The sequence below is a fragment of the Etheostoma spectabile genome, chromosome 11, assembly GCF_008692095.1.
Source record: "Etheostoma spectabile isolate EspeVRDwgs_2016 chromosome 11, UIUC_Espe_1.0, whole genome shotgun sequence".
Taxonomy (NCBI): Eukaryota; Metazoa; Chordata; class Actinopteri; order Perciformes; family Percidae; genus Etheostoma; species Etheostoma spectabile.
In genome coordinates, this window is record NC_045743.1 from 2,593,846 (window position 1) to 2,609,588 (window position 15,743).

A 15,743-nucleotide genomic window follows, 5' to 3' on the forward strand; every position below is an offset into this window, starting at 1 on the left:
AGTGTCGTATATCATTATTTTCATAAAGTGACATGCTGCTTTTTATATCCACTCCTTTCAGCACTTTTACCTCAACTGATACTCGAACTTCACTAAGTGCACACAGCTATGGGATTAAAACAAATAAGAAAACCCTGTAAAAAAAAAACTTGAGTAAAAAGCACAAAATGTCCCTTTCAAATGCAGTAGTAGTATAACCTATGATACAAGTATAAAGTAGTACAAAATGAAGATACAAGTAGCTGAAAGTTGTACGTGACTAAATGCACTTTAGTTAATGTTTAACATTAAATCCGGTGTGTCTTTGTTAGTCCTGTATTAAACCTGTAGAAAACCGTTTTCCATCCTCATCCCCTAAAACATGACATCATTCAGAAAGGCTGTGTACGGAGGGTTGAGGAGGCGTTCAAGACTGCAAATCACGGTTGACTGCACGGCTGTTGTTGCAAAGGGCGTGGGCATTGTCTTTTGTATTATTGCATAGCTACATGGATCCTCCGGTTGTGAAGGATGAATTTGTCACCTCGCAGCTATGTGTGAGCATCGACACCTTCAAGAAAATGGCCATTTACGGATGAAGACACACTGTCGGCTTTTATTCACCCTGACTGAACGTATGACATTTGAACGCACCCTGTGCGATACTTCCGACAAAATGCCGAAGGATAAATAAATAGACTGAGCCGTATCTATTTTTGTCTATAGCCTCAACAAAGCTGCTGCCTCTGCTTTCATTAGGCTCTTATGGCTTTTATCAGTGCTACCAATTTAGGAGAATAGTGCGATAATCACAGCCGGTTCAAGTCCGATATGGCTGTGAGCACATCCGAGCCGCTCTGTCAGCCGTGCGGTTACCATGAAGCTTTTAAAGGTAAGTCCCAGAATTACACACTCGATTTTATTTCGGTTTGTAGCTGCGATACGTTGATATCATAATAGTGTTTGAGTTGGATATTGGAGGAGTCTTTATCTCATTTAAATACATTGACCACTCCCCTTCAGTCCCCATACATCTCCATCCTGCCGGGGACTTGTAAAATAGATTACACATGCACGTTGGTTCAAAGGCAGTGATGGTGCCCCCTGTGAGTTTGTGTTTGTTGTTAAGGGAATGAAGAAAAAAAAAAGGGGGGGGGGGGGGGGGGGGGGGGGAGATGTCAGACAGGCCTATTGATTTGATTGCTGTGTGGTCAGTGGAGCTACAGGTGAAGAGACCTCTGATGCCTGTCCAGCTGAGTCCAGATCAGGTGGGCCTGGAGATGTTGTGTCTTTGTGGGCAGCTGGACCTCCTCATCAGGGCACAGATGCAGCAGGTAGGGTGACCTGGGCGCCAAATGCGTTACTTCCACCATTGCTGAGTCCGATCAAAGATAATGTTTATCTCCTCCACTTTCTCCTTAGTTTTCATCAGCTGAACCAAAGCAATTAAACAAGTAGGCCCAAGTAGGTGTTCAGCGTGTTAATAATACAACTTGTTGCAAACATCAAGCATTTGACAAAGGGCTGATGTACAGATATTTGTCATCTTTGATTTTTCCTTCAGTTTTAAACATAATAAAGCCTATCTTTACATTTGATACATAATTTACATTTACATTATACTTCTTGAATGGAAACCCATCAATAAAAAAATCCCAATTCAGCAAAACTAAAGGATTTGTCTCTGCATTTACTGTTCTTAAAGCCAGGAGCAAAAATCTAGAAAATGCACAATAAGGTCCTCAAATTTCAATGTTACATTTTTCCCTTTTATTAAATCATGAGCAATAGTCCTCTGCACACACACGCGCACACAAGCTTTGGGCTCTGTCAAATTCACATTATTATGGATCTATTTACATCTTATGATACTGTCCCATATTGTAACTCTTTGATTTAAGAGCACTCACATGTATAGACTTGAGGAAGTTTAAGCATGACAATGTCCCAACGGATAGGGCTACATTCAGGGTCCAAACCTGCCAACTGGTTCGAGGTCAATTGTGCGGCCTATACTGTTCACAAGCATTTCACATCATTCTGTCTAGACGCTCTTCTTTTTAACCAGTGACATTATTATTATTATTATTCATATTTTCTATGTTCCAGTTCCAGGAGCAGTTAGGACAAGGCTGTAGCCCGGAGGAGTCAGACACTTTCCAGGCTCAAGGATCAGAGATTCTTGACCAGATGCTGCAGTGCCTTGAACATCTACCAAAGCCTATGCCACAGCTGGAGGTATCACGTCTTCTAATAATGGAAAAAAGGACTTTTATGACATACCGTGGAATACAAGCGCGTTCACTTTGCATACTTTTTTTTTTTTTACATGCTGTACCAAAGATCAGTGGGTTAATGTGTTTCCTCAGGACTACCTGGACATGGTGGGTCTGTCAGTAATGTTTCCTCGTGTAGAGGTGTTCCTTATTCAAGGGAGCCCAGTGGACATGCTAGACAGGCCGCCAATGGAAGGTGAGAAAATACACATTCATCCCCAGCCAGGAGGAAGAAACAAATTTCAATCTGTTATTGTTTTTTGAAGACAGATTATGCATATTTTGCAGATTTAGAAAGACTTTTGAACGATTTTTATTCCATCTGGAATTCAGTTCAATTAATGTAAAAAAAAAAAAAAATCACAAAGTTGGCAAAAAGCAGCTAGGGGACAATACATATTAATGAACATTTTCACAAATGTAAATATGCCAGATTGTAGCCTTAGGCTAATTTCCATTTGCAGACCCCCTGGCAGGTTGATGGTACACAAAAAATAATAAATGCATACAAATACACTATACACATGCAGGCTAAATACAGAGAAACAAGGACAAGAACAGTGATCACTTGTTTCTAATAAAAAAAAAATAGCATATTACACAACCTGTTTGGTATTAATTTAAGCTAGGACGTCCAGCACAGATACTTGTTATAACCAATGGTGGGAAGTACATTTACTCAAGTAGAAATTGAAGTTTACTTAAGTATTTCCATTTTACTAGTTACTTTATTATATTTTCAGAGTAAGATACAAAACACAAGATGGGTTTATAGAATTAGATGCCTTGTTATAGATGAAACTACCCAGTAGGTTTTAAAATATTTAACATTGGCTCCACCTTTCAACATGTAATAAAACACTCACAGGGGCCGTTATTCTGCATATAGATATTTTGCTGATGATACTTCTGTACTTGAACTTAAATAAGATTTGTAATTAGGTGGACTTGTAATTGAGTATTTTTACACTGTGGTAATGTTATCTTTTTCTCAATTAAGGAGCTACATTTTCCTACACCCCTTGTTGTGGCAAGGTGAAAACAGCTGTTCTCTCTCTTCTTTTATATTCACAGATGCCTTGTAGTTCCAGCAATACAGATGATTCGTTCTAATCACGCCACTTCATCTAAACTGGATGTTCACACACGATTGAAACACATTCCTAACGTCATCTGATGCTTCTTCTGCAGAATACTTCTTACACATTGCCAAACTGAACCAGCTCCTGGTGCTGAGTCAACAGCTAGAGGAAGATATCAGGCACCTTGGAAGTCACAAATACATTGCCCACCAGCTCTCGGTTATATATGTAAGAGGAATAAATCACAACCATCACTTTTTAGCAGTTTTTTTCCCTGCTATGCTTTCCACTTTAAGTTGTGTGCTTTTCAACATTGTTTTTTTTCAGCAAGTCGTCAGCTCTTTCAGAGGAATTCAGGCTTTCTCTGAAGTGAAGAAAGACATTGAGGCCAACTTCAAACAGATGAAACAGTCTCTGGTGGTCAAGGAAGGCTCCAGGCATGAACCTCAGCTGGCTGCCCACTACATCAACTGGTAAGTTAAAATCCAAATGGGAATTTGATGATAACTAATAAGGCAACAATCTGATTACAACCATATACTATTCTCTGTGTAGGATATTAGAAGTAACTCAAAGCTTAACCTCAGTGGTGTTGATGCTACCGGAGGAGCTGACAGAAGACCTTCACCCGGCCGTTAGCTTCATGTCACAGTTCCTGTCCTGACTCACCCACCCCAACCAACGCCTCTGTAACTAGGAATCCTGACGCCCTGATGCATCAGATCTCTCCAGGAGCTTCTAAATGAACTGATGTTGTTATGACTGTAAAAAGGTGCTACACAATTTGATTCAACGGAATAAAGGTGGGATTGGATAGCTTACTTTATTTACAAATCATGTTGGTTGTTATATTTTCCTTCTCAATGCGTACCTCCATATTAGTCCCCATAGTGAGTCAGCTGTTTGGAAATTAATGTAAGCTTGTTGAATCCTGGCTTGCACTACTGTTATAAACACTATTGACATTTCCTTTTTTTTTTAAACCTAAAGTGGAATAATAATATTTAATGCTATAGGGAAATGCATTTGGTTTCTCCCTGTCATGTGATCATAAGTGTAACTTCTATCAAAGGCTCCTCATCCCTTATTACTTGTGTAGGTGCACAGCTATGCAGTGAGACAAACGCACTTCCAATAAAGGTTGATGGTATTGTAAAAGTGGATTGTTGAAGTAACATGAAAACTGCATTTACAGATAACAGATTATCAGTTTGATTAGTTAATGTTACATTTTCCCTCATAAAAACATAGTATAATTAGTGAAAGGTAAACTGGTACATTTGAAAACCTATTTTCTAATGAGCAACACAAGATTTTCTGCAACAATTTTGTTCATTGACATGAGAGATTTGTGTATTTGTGTTTTTGTCTGAGCTCTCCTCACTGGTTTGAAGTGAGTGGGACTCACTCTGTTGGAAAAGGTGATGTCATGATGTCAGGGCTCCTGGGGTCCCTGGTGGAAGAAGGTGATTGTTTGGTAGGTGATCAAACACAGTTAGTGGCGGAAAGAAGTACATCTACCAAAGGACTGAACTTAAGTGCAAATCAGATGTATATTACCTGAGTATTTCTTTTTTTCGTCATATTTCTATATTTAAGAGAGAATTACTGTGCTTTTAACTTCACTACATTTATCTGACAGGTGGAGTTACTATATAAGTATACGTTTCTTTTAGAGGAAGATTTTACAAAACATATAATCAGTTGAAAAATTACATGATGCCTTGTCATAGATTAAACAACCCACAAGTATATAAGGCAAAAGCTCATCTCAAAAACACTGGTGTCTGTGTTAATGAAGATTTTTCAGATTGCATTAGGAAGGAGAAGGCCGAACTGCTTCCAGCTATGAAGGAGGCCAGGGAGAGGGGAAACTTTGCTGTTATTAGCTATAATCAACTCATAGTTAAACCCCGTCAACAACATCAACTACCAATGGAGTTTAAATAATTCTTCTCATCGTACATCCATGAGGATTTCTTCTGATCCACTTCACATCATGATGATTTCTTCTGATCCAGTTCACATGCATGATGATTTCTCCTGATCCAGTTCACATGCATGATGATTTCTCCTGATCCAGTTCACATGCATGATGATTTCTCCTGATCCAGACCAACTACAACAGAATTATTTTGACTCCTCTGAATACTGTTGTGAAAGTACGTTTAAAACTTTGATAAATTCTCTTAGAACTTGAAATGATCTTTCTTTCCTTCATATTAATGTCCGCAGCTTGTCCAAAAACTTTGTGGGTTTATCCTCTTGCCTTGAAAATCTGAATTACACCTTTAATGTGATAGGGCTTACTGAAACAGGACGGACTGACAACACAGCTGGGAATTTTCACCCAGAAGATTACAGACATATTTTCAGATGTAGAGAGGGAAGGGTGGGTGGAGGGCTTTCTCTGTTTATCAATTCTAGTCTATATTGTAAAGAAAGGTGTGACATTGAAAAGCTTTTTGATTTGTATTCAGAAGTAGTAGCTTTAGAAACTAATTTAGCAATAATTGTATGTATCTATAGACTACCTAATTGTGACCTCTGCATTCATTATGGACATCTCAAATGCTCTGGATATCATTTCTAATGAAAGGAAAAACTGTTACATAATGGGTGACTTTAACATAAATATTGAAAAACGTCAGGGAAATATGTTAATCAAGGAATGTACTGACACTATGTAATCCTATAGCTTTAATCCTATCATTTCAGTCCCCACCAAATATAGATAACCATATAGATAATATTTTTACTAATGTATATAACAAGAATATGAAATCCGGTGTCCTGTGCATTGATGTGGCAGATCACTGTCCCATATTTCTAGTCACTGGTAACAAGGGTTAAAATTGACCCCCCTTTACAAAATATTAAATATAGACAAATTTTCAGTGAAAGAAATGTTATAAATTTCAGACACGTAAGTCATTTATCATGGAGGGAAATCTATCAAACAGTAGATACTCAGAAGGCCTTTTTATTGATTATTAAAATGTTACGCAGGTTTACAACTCATGTTTTCCTCTCCAATCAGTGCATTTGAAACACAAATTGTCCAAACCGTGGATAACTCCAGCTATCATAAAGTCATTAAAAAACAAAAATAGATTATATAAAAAAATACCTTCTTTGTCCTACCCCATTAAATCTGTTGCAATTTAAAAAATATAGAAACAGACTAAATCAGGCCTTTCTTTATTCATTTATAGCTCTATAAAAAAGTTATTTCCCCAGCACTTTTGTAATGTTTTTACTTTAATAATGAATTTCAGTATCCGACTCGTAGTGGTCTTATTAGCCCTCCCTACTCTCTTACGACTCAAACACAGTTTAGTGTATTAACAGTCTTCCCACATCACTCATTGAGGTTTCTAAAGAACAGGTCCAACAGAGGGTAGAATTCTTGCTCCTTAGTTGTCTGAATTTACCACATGGGTTTGTGCTCTAAATGAAAATTCTGCTCTTTTTTTAAAATAACAATACATAAATGTTTTTAAATTGTTAAATGTAAATTGTTTCTATGGAGATTGACACTTATTAAGCCCCTTGAGGGTTTTTCGGCAATTGTCCATCGCATCTTTTTGTGAAACATATAATACTGTTTTAATGTTGAAATGATTTTAATCCAAATCAAATAAATCAAAATCAGTAAAAAGTTATATCTCAACCAACAGCCTTTATGTACTGCTTATGCATCAGTAATAATGAATGATATAAGTACTTTAACCTTAGATACTTTAAGTATATTTTGTTGCTTGTACATATTGTATGTGCACTTAATTATAATTTGAATGCTGAACTTTTGAAATTTGAGCATATTTTTAGTGTAGTATTTCTATCTAATACTACTTTTTAGGCAGTGGTGAAAAGTAAATAGTATCCTACTATTTGTTTGAGGTATTTGTACTTTTTATTTGTATTTCTTTAGGATTAACCATCACCTATGATGAGTAAATGGCGCCTCCTGCTGTTCAATAGGCTACCTGCAAAATGTTAAACAATAAAATGCCACAACAGCTCCCCTCTGAATTAACAACTCCTAGTGTGGTTAATTAAAATAAACGGCTCAAACGAGGCAACGTTAAGAAATGGTGACACAATACGGTGTGCTGTAATGTTATTAAAGCAATACATGACTCGTGTCTGCAGAGTGCAGACTACCTCCTGTCTCGTGCGTCCTACATGTGTTTACAGCGTTGAGGAATGCAGAAAGCAGAGACGGTTTGCAGCATAGACAGCACAAAAAAAGCCCAAACTAGACCGTCTGGCTGTCACTCCCGCCGGGGGAGGGACTAAAGTGTGAGTGACGGTTTACGATAACCAACCACGTATGTTCAATTTGGTTTGCCGACCAATCTGGAATGCGGTTAGGCTGTCCGTCAACTTGACTGTGAGAGTAAGGTGAAAACAGGGACGATTTTCGTGGTGGAAATGTTTTGTATCAATCTGACAGCTTTCGGATTTAAAATAACACATCAACGAGCATCGAGGAAGGATGAATCAGCGTGGAGAGGGTAAGTTTGAAAAGTTTAGGATAGGTGACCGACCTTTACCTGTCAGTCATCTTACAACGTTGCACACAACAGGGATACTCCAGGAAATTAGAACTGATGTTTTAGTTTTTAGGAACAAAAAAGTGTTCGCAGCAGTGTCGCAGGATAGCAGAGAGCTGTCGATATAATTTAAATCCCTGCCAGCTCCTCCCTGTGCACTGTGGGGGGGGGGGGGGGGGGGGGGGGGGATCTTTTTCATGTAAACAGAGTAGCCACCCTAGAACCCTTCACTGGGGATAGGGATCGAGCCGGATATCATAAATATAACAACCTGCTCTCTAGATGTTTAATATTATATCTAGCATGTATCAAGTATCCATACGTTTTGTTGCACAAACTGTCCGCAACATCTCTGTTTGTACTCTACTTTATCAAACTGTATTTCCAGATGCACAGACACACACCTGAGCCCTGTGTAAAGATCTGAGGAGATGATACCAGAGGCCTCAGCTACAGCTGCATCCAGAGCCTCAGCACAGATGTAAGAGAGAGAGAGAGAGAGAGGAGAGAGTAGAGTGAGTGAGTGAGTGAGTGAGTGAGTGAGTGAGTGTGTGAGTGTGTGTGCGCGCGTGAAAGTGAATGTTTTACAGTGGTGAACGAAGCACTGAGTTCCTTTACTTAAGTAAAAATAACAATATCCTGCATTCAACATTCTACTTGAGTAGAAGTGCATGAGTATTACCTGCAGTGCCCTTGAGCAAGGCACGTTACCCTAACTGCTCAGGGAGCCGGACCATGGGCATCACCCTAACATCTCTTCACAACAACTGCATGTCTATGGGTCCTGGCAATGCACAGCACTTATTAATAATTAGGCAATGGGGATTAATTCAAGAGTTTTTTCTTCAAAATGTACTTAAAGTATCAAAAGTAAAATTACTCACGGTGCACAATTCCCTAATATAGAATTAAATTATGGAGCCTTCAAGGTCCCGAAAGATATTAATGTTTTGTTTTTTTGTTGAATATTTTGCACACAAGTTGTTAATTGGTACAGACTTCTTTTTTCCCCTTAATATATGAAAGCAGGTGTAATAAGCAACACAACTAAAAAAACACCTGAGGGTATGTGGGGCCCTTGAACTACAACAACGCATCCTATTTTAATAGGTTGATCATATTACGTACTGTATGTAAAACCAAGGTAACTATAGCGGTTCCATAAATGTAGTGGAGTAAAAGTATAAACTGACATAAATTGGATAAGTAAAGTACAGTATGTGTGTAAATGTACTTAGTTACTTCCATCAGTGGTCCTTGAATGCTCATTTGTTTTTCTGTTCTTGTAAATGTAAATTCCTTTTTTTTTTCTTTTCTAGTAGGAACTCTCATGATGAGGCAAATTCCTCCGGTGCTGTCAATCACTCAGAGGACGAGTCGGGGAATGAGAACAGACAAAAGAGTGTGGTAGGTATTGTGTTATTTATCATTTAGCATGCATGGTCCAAGGCCTAGTAGCAGTAGAAAAGCAAAGAATGGTGATATAAAGAAAGTACACAACATATGAAGCATACATGCACAACCATACGATGCCTTCTTGGTAATTTAAAAGCACAACAATGTAAATAGTAAAATAGAATGATGAATTCCATTTAGGCTGCTTCAGTTTTAGGGTTTGATATTGTGCATGCTGGCTCACTCAATACGGGGCTAGCTGTCAAACTGTCATGACTTGGATAGAACAGATCCATTGTTAATGTTATTAGTCACACCTGTGCTTTTCTTACTTTCATAAGTCACTCTCTGCTGGAAAAAAAGGCCTATTGTAGGGGTTTATTGGATATTTTAAAAGCTGAAACAACTATTGACTGACAACTATTTGGAATCATTTTTTCAAGCAAAAATGCCAAATTTGAGGATTTGTTGCTTTTCTTTGTCATACATGATAGTCTTTGGGTATTGGACTGTTGGTCATTTGAAGATGTCATGTTGGGCTCTGGGAAATTATAATGAGATTTTTTTCACGTTATTTATGACATTTCTAAGTAAATAAATATATAATTGCTAGATTAATAATCATGAAAGTAATTTTTTTTGTCGCCCTTGATATTTGAATATTTATCTAAACTGTTATTTTCTTAATCGTAAAGCTGACACTTTCCTTTAATCATTAATAAAAGATTAAAAAAAAATAGACAAGGTATTCATTAGTAGTGTTACTGAGGCTTGTTAGTGCCCAGCTGGAGGAGTGAAGCGTCTGACTGACTCATCAAGGACTTGAATCATCAAGGTACTTTAATGGTAACACAGAGGAGTTTGTCTGCTTATATAACAAAACACTGGTTATATAAACTCATATATATTTTCTCTCTTATCTGCCACTTTTACAAAACCCACAGAGACGAAGAAAAAGGCCGCACAAGGGCTCAGAGAATGTCAAACGCAAAAGTGCCAAAGCCAGTTGCAGCAGTGTTAGCAGAGCCGGAGGCAGCCGCGGTAAACGGGGGCATGTGGAGGCCGTCACCCTGTTCGAAGTGGTCACCATGGGCAGGAGTGCCATGCAGGTAAGATTAGCTAAACCTCACCTGTCATGTATGTGCTCCTGCTCTTGATTGTCTTTTATTCTGTAACTTGAAAGTCAAAACTTTCTTGTTTTTCTCAGAAGTTGTGCGAGAGACGTGCACACATGAGTTCACCTTTGATTTATGATAAGAGAATGATCATTCTTGTGGTAGGTTTACATACATTAATATTCCAGATATATTCAGCCGAGGAGCAGTTGCATGCAGACAATGTTTACAAAAGTCTTCATATCTTGATTATGAAAACACCTGAAAATGATAACCTATCATATACAGTATGTACAGTATATATTAATATACAGTAAACACTAATTCAGGGGTCTTCAATATTTTTAGGCCAATCACCCTTTAGCTGAAAGAGAGACAGTGCAGGAACCCCCCCCCCCCCATATTGTGTAGGGTGGCCCTTTTGTGGTGCATACAACACTAACCCAATAAAACAATTATTGGCATATATTTATATATCATGTTTTAATGTTAAACAGCATCCATGAAGCACAGTTTTTTTGTTTGGAAGATTGTTTTATTTGGGCTTTTCCGCCTTTACTGGATAGGGCAGCTAGGTGAGAAAGGGGGAAGACATGCAGGAAATTGTCACAGCTTGGACTGGAACCCTAGACCTCTGCGCCGAGGCGTAAACCTCCAAGTACATGTGCGCCTGCTCTACCAACTGAGCCAACCCGGCGGCCAGCATTCAGCTTAACTGTATCTGTGGATGGCTACCTTACCTCACAGGCTGATAAGCCAGTCATCAATGTTGTGTACATGAAAAACAAATCACAAATAGGCCAATATAGCTTTTTGCTAATGATATGTTGGACTCATGTTTATGTATATTCTTAGACATATTAACTTTAATTTATGATTAAACAATAACTTGCCCCCCCCCCCTGCAGTAACATTGAAGATCTCTACTCTAGTTGACTCTTGTGTGATGATGTCTGAGCAGGTGGTGATTGATGACTGGATTGAGGCTTATGTGACGGACAGAGACTCTTCTCTCCTCGATCTAATCAGCTTCTTCATCCAATGCTCGGGGTGTAAAGGCAAGCACGCATGCACGCACGCATGCACGCACACATGGACGCACACACGCACGCGGTCAATACACACAATCAGTACACACAATCAGGTCTATGTGTCCTCCCTGTCTCTTCCAGGTGTGGTCACAGCAGAGATGTGTCAGAGTAAAGAGGACAGTGAAATCATGAGTAAGATGGTGGAGGAGCTGGATGAGGTAAGACGTCTTTAATCTGTGTTTCTTTTTGTTTCATTACTGGTTTTTAACACTTACAACTGAAACTCTTTGGCTGTGTGTGTTCCAGGTCTCTGGTCTGCAGTATAAGAAGTTCCTGGCCTTCCCGTGGATCCTCACAGTCACGTGGCCCATGGATACTGTCAGTAGTACCGCCCTCCTTCATTGATTTGTTCTGACATTTACATCTTCCACCTTCCTGTATTAGAGGGTCTCTATTAAATCATCTTCTTGCCCCACCCTATCTCCAATCAGATTTATAAGAGTGATCAACATGTCCGTTAAATGCATTATTATATTCAACAAAAATTGTTAGTATATAATGATTAAATTTGCACCACATTTACCCATCTAAAATGACTCCAAATCATTACCTCATGAAAATATTTACTATTCCCTTTCCATTAAAAACTCAATAGAGAGCCTGATAGTGAGTAGTAATTTGAGTGTCTTTTGAACCTTTTTGTTTGTCCGGCGTGACTCCTGTTTTGCTGGAACACCCTGTTAGATGTTTCACAATTACTCTCATTCACACCTAGAAGCTGTACATAGTCTGAATGTAATATATATAATAATAATAATAATGATAATAATGTTAATCAGAGTAGTGGGTTGGTGGTGGTGGGGGTATGTTACCGTCATGAAATAAGGTCCCCTGACAATCTTAGCATGAGTTGTATGTTGCATGTGTTTTTTTCTTACCTGTTTGTTTCTTTATTGGCTATGCCGGTTTCTCTCCCTTGTTCAGCACTTGACCTCACTTTGGTGACCTTTGAGGAGGACCAACTTCTTTCTTTTTTTCCTTCTAACTGAACTGATATCCAATTGGTTTAAGCTGCAGAGTGATCCCTCACCCGTCCAAACATACTCTTCACATCAGGAAAGTGAAGATTCCAAATATTTGAGCCTGTAAGTGACTCTCCTCTCCAACATTCAAGTAATGGCTGCCTCTCAAAGTGTGTTCTCTCCCTTTCTTCTCCTCCCTCTCCTTCACTGTAGGATAGTGTGGAGTATCCTCTGATACAATCTGGACCGTACGGACGCTGGTTCCACTCTGAGTTCTGCGAGTTTGTGTCCGTGCTGGTGGCTCAGTGTCAGCACAGCGTCATATTTGACGGTTATCTGATGAACACCCTCATCTCACTGCTCACCGAGCTGTCGGACTCTTACGTACGGGCTTTCAGACACACCTGCACGCTAGCAGGTAAGGAATAGAAAACAACACACACACACACACACACACACACACAGATATACGTTTAATAAACTAATTGGTACTGTTGATCTGGACGGTTCTGTTAAGCGGTGAAGCTGCTGAGCTCTCTGGTGGGCGTGGCTCTGAGCCTGAGCGTCGGCATTGAAAACAGTCAGAAACTACACGAGGTGCAGAAGACGAAGACGAGACAGAAAAGCACACTGCAACAGGAGAGAATACAGAAGAAGATCACCGAGGTAAGACCAGTGTCAATTGGTATCTGGCTGAGGATTTTATCTTTGCTGAGTAATGTCTGACTCATTGTCTGGCTACTGTATGCCTTTCCTCGTGCTCTTCAAGCTGCAAGAGAAGAGGGCGGAGATAGAGAGCATGATGGACATCATCTTCAAAGGAATTTTTCTAAAAAGATATCGGTAAGTGTTTCTCTGGCACTGTCGTGCATTAGACACTATCTCGTCGAGTGTGGAGCTGATTTTGTGTGTGTGCCTGTGCAGCGATGTGCTTCCAGAAATCCGCTGTATCTGTATGGAGGAGTTGGGTTTGTGGATGAAGCTCTACAGTTCTGCATTTCTCACTGACAGCTACCTCAAATACATGGGCTGGATGATGCACGACAAGGTAAACAACAGCAAACATGTCATGTAAGATAATGTGATGTAACGCAAAGATAATACAAAAAATAGATTTGATATTTTTGTTCATAACAAATCTTTTGGGATGACGACAGACTGCCATCTATTGCTATGAAGCTGACATGCATTCCATGTTTCAGATGCCAGATGTGCGTCTGAAGTGTGTGTTAGGTCTACAGGGTTTGTATGGAGATCCCCCTCTCCTCCCTAAACTTGACCTGTTCACCAACCGCTTCAAGGTAAACTATTCTGCTTAAAGCTGCATTAATGGATGATAACCACTGTGGGTCAGAACATATTTACAACAAGCTGACAAATCATTCAATGTCAATGGTTTATAAAGTTGTATGGTGAATGTTAGCAAAAATTTGTACAGTATTTATTTACACATTCAGCAGACACAGTTGGAAGTTCATGATTTAACCTCCAATAATTCCGGCTATAATCAATATATTTATTATAACAATAATGTATCAAATGTTAATGTAAATAGACTGTGACGATGTGAAAAGGGTTGGTTTTGCGGTGCTTCATAGTGAGTTTCAGCTCAATACTAAGCCGTCCGTCCTTAAACTTGACTGTTTTGGTTCCCTCTCACCATGTAGATTTTTTCTACCTGCTCAGCACCAAACCACCGTCAGACACAGTTATCGCCTAACTGGATGAACATAGTGGAGCATTTAGCAGTAAAAGAGATATTAGAAGAACCTTTTTAAGACCTAAAAATGAGCATAAAATAGTTAAGATTGGACTTAACGTTCATATCGACATGTTTGTATAAGCATGTGCGCTAATGCATGATGTCTACTGTTTGTGTTCCAGGACCGGATGATCTCCATGACTCTGGATAAGGACAATGAAGTGGCAGTGCAGACCATGAAACTGCTGCTTCTTATCTCCAAGTGAGTTTGTTGTTCTCATCCTTTTCCGCATTGTTTTTCTACTATTTTTCTTTGTATCAAACTACTTCTGACTCCTCAGAACGTCTGATGTGCTTAGTCCAAAGGACTACAAGCAGCTGCTCCAGTTTGTTTACTCTTCTCAGCGCCCTTTAGCGGCCACTGCAGGGGAGCTGCTCTTTTCACGGTACGTTCACCTCCATCACTGGAACAAAAACAAAGAGACAATAAAACAAACAAAAAAAATGTTCATTAACGCTTGCCTGGACGTTGTTGGTCTCTGTTAGGCTTCTCAACACTGTAGCCCCTGCATCTGATACTCAGGATGAAATAAATGAGGAGGAGGCCCATAAACAACAAACATCTGCCAGACTGAAGGCTCTGCTGCAGTTCTACCAGGAGTCTAAGGTGAAAACACACAGGCTGTTTCAAATCAAGGCTCTGTTTTAATTTAGGAACATGACCAGGGATGGACTAACATGTCTGTCGGTGTATGCTTTCAGCTGCACAAGCATGTGGTGTACCTAGTGGACAGTCTGTGGGACTGTGGTGGAGCCCTGCTGAAGGACTGGCACACACTCACATCTATACTGCTGCAGGACTCTTCCTCACACTTACCAGGTAACTGATGTGCGTGTGCGTGGTGTGTGTGTGTGGTGTGTGTGTGTGTGTGTGTGTGTGTGTGTGTGTGTGTGTGTGTGTGTGTGTGTGTGTGTGTGTGTGTGTGTGTGTGTGTGTGTTGTGTGTGTGTGTGTGTGTGTGTGTGTGTGTGTGTGTGGTGTGTGTGGTGTGTGGTGTGTGTGGTGTGTGTGGTGTGTGTGTGGTGTTTTGCAGGCAGGATTGTAGTGTAGTGTAGTTGAAATTCTTAAACCACCAGAGCATTAGTTTAACTAATAACTTTGTTGTTGGGATTCAAAATAATTTTCTTTTGCATTACGAATGAATATGGTCATTGAATCCAGTGCTTATTGATGATGAAAGCATATTTTTGAATATAATTGTGCTGCTCCAGATGTGTTTTACACCGTAGCAAGCCACCATTTTATGAAAATATTTTCAGCAGCCAACACCCTTATTCTATACTTAAAATAATGTTCGTATTTTTGTCAGTGGATGCTTAACACATCAGTGTTCAGTGAATTTGCAATTGACTGAAGTAATAAGTTACTTATTTCAGGACATCATTTTGGGTTGCTTTGTGTCATGTGTTTAGGATTATAGCAAAGCGTGTAGTTTTTTGTGCTGACTGTATTAAGTATGTGAGGTATTGTTTTTTTGTGGGTGTTTAAATGAGTAGTGTGAACATGCTTAAATCAACCGTGC

At 39.4% G+C, this 15,743-nt stretch overlaps 2 protein-coding genes across 3 annotated transcripts in view; both read left to right on the forward strand.

Moving 5' to 3' along the window:
• The first annotated feature begins 371 nt into the window (after positions 1–371).
• Positions 372–5,346, forward strand: si:ch211-218d20.15 (uncharacterized). 2 transcript variants are annotated; one of them, XM_032530173.1, is made up of 7 exons: positions 373–871; positions 1,195–1,313; positions 2,089–2,217; positions 2,349–2,451; positions 3,447–3,565; positions 3,665–3,810; positions 3,893–5,326. In XM_032530173.1, the coding sequence occupies exons 1-7, from the start codon at positions 811–813 to the stop codon at positions 3,999–4,001; spliced, it is 786 nt and encodes a 261-aa protein (XP_032386064.1). In that variant the 5' UTR covers positions 373–810; the 3' UTR covers positions 4,002–5,326. The 2 variants fall into 2 exon arrangements, with proteins under 2 accessions (XP_032386065.1, XP_032386064.1); XM_032530174.1 differs by lacking the exon at positions 1,195–1,313 and having other exon boundaries at positions 372–871; positions 3,893–5,346.
• Positions 5,347–7,702: 2,356 nt separating this feature from the next.
• Positions 7,703–15,743, forward strand: part of LOC116698378 (cohesin subunit SA-2) — a 32,170-nt gene continuing 24,129 nt past the window's right edge. Inside the window, 16 exon segments of the mRNA XM_032530298.1 lie at positions 7,703–7,857; positions 8,285–8,377; positions 9,219–9,303; positions 10,236–10,400; positions 11,368–11,464; positions 11,579–11,655; positions 11,744–11,815; positions 12,673–12,877; positions 12,977–13,125; positions 13,229–13,302; positions 13,384–13,507; positions 13,662–13,760; positions 14,344–14,423; positions 14,503–14,607; positions 14,708–14,828; positions 14,924–15,041. Of these exon segments, the coding sequence (XP_032386189.1) occupies positions 8,328–8,377; positions 9,219–9,303; positions 10,236–10,400; positions 11,368–11,464; positions 11,579–11,655; positions 11,744–11,815; positions 12,673–12,877; positions 12,977–13,125; positions 13,229–13,302; positions 13,384–13,507; positions 13,662–13,760; positions 14,344–14,423; positions 14,503–14,607; positions 14,708–14,828; positions 14,924–15,041 (1,621 nt within the window). The 5' untranslated portion in view covers positions 7,703–7,857; positions 8,285–8,327.

Coding starts and splice junctions, on each gene's coding strand:
- si:ch211-218d20.15 (XM_032530173.1), top strand. CDS start 811: ATGGCTGTGAGCACATCCGAGCCGCTCTGTCAGCCGTGCGGTTACCAT. Junction 872..1,194: donor TTACCATGAAGCTTTTAAAG/GTAAGTCCCAGA, acceptor CTGTGTGGTCAG/TGGAGCTACAGGTGAAGAGA. Junction 2,218..2,348: donor AGCCTATGCCACAGCTGGAG/GTATCACGTCTT, acceptor GTGTTTCCTCAG/GACTACCTGGACATGGTGGG.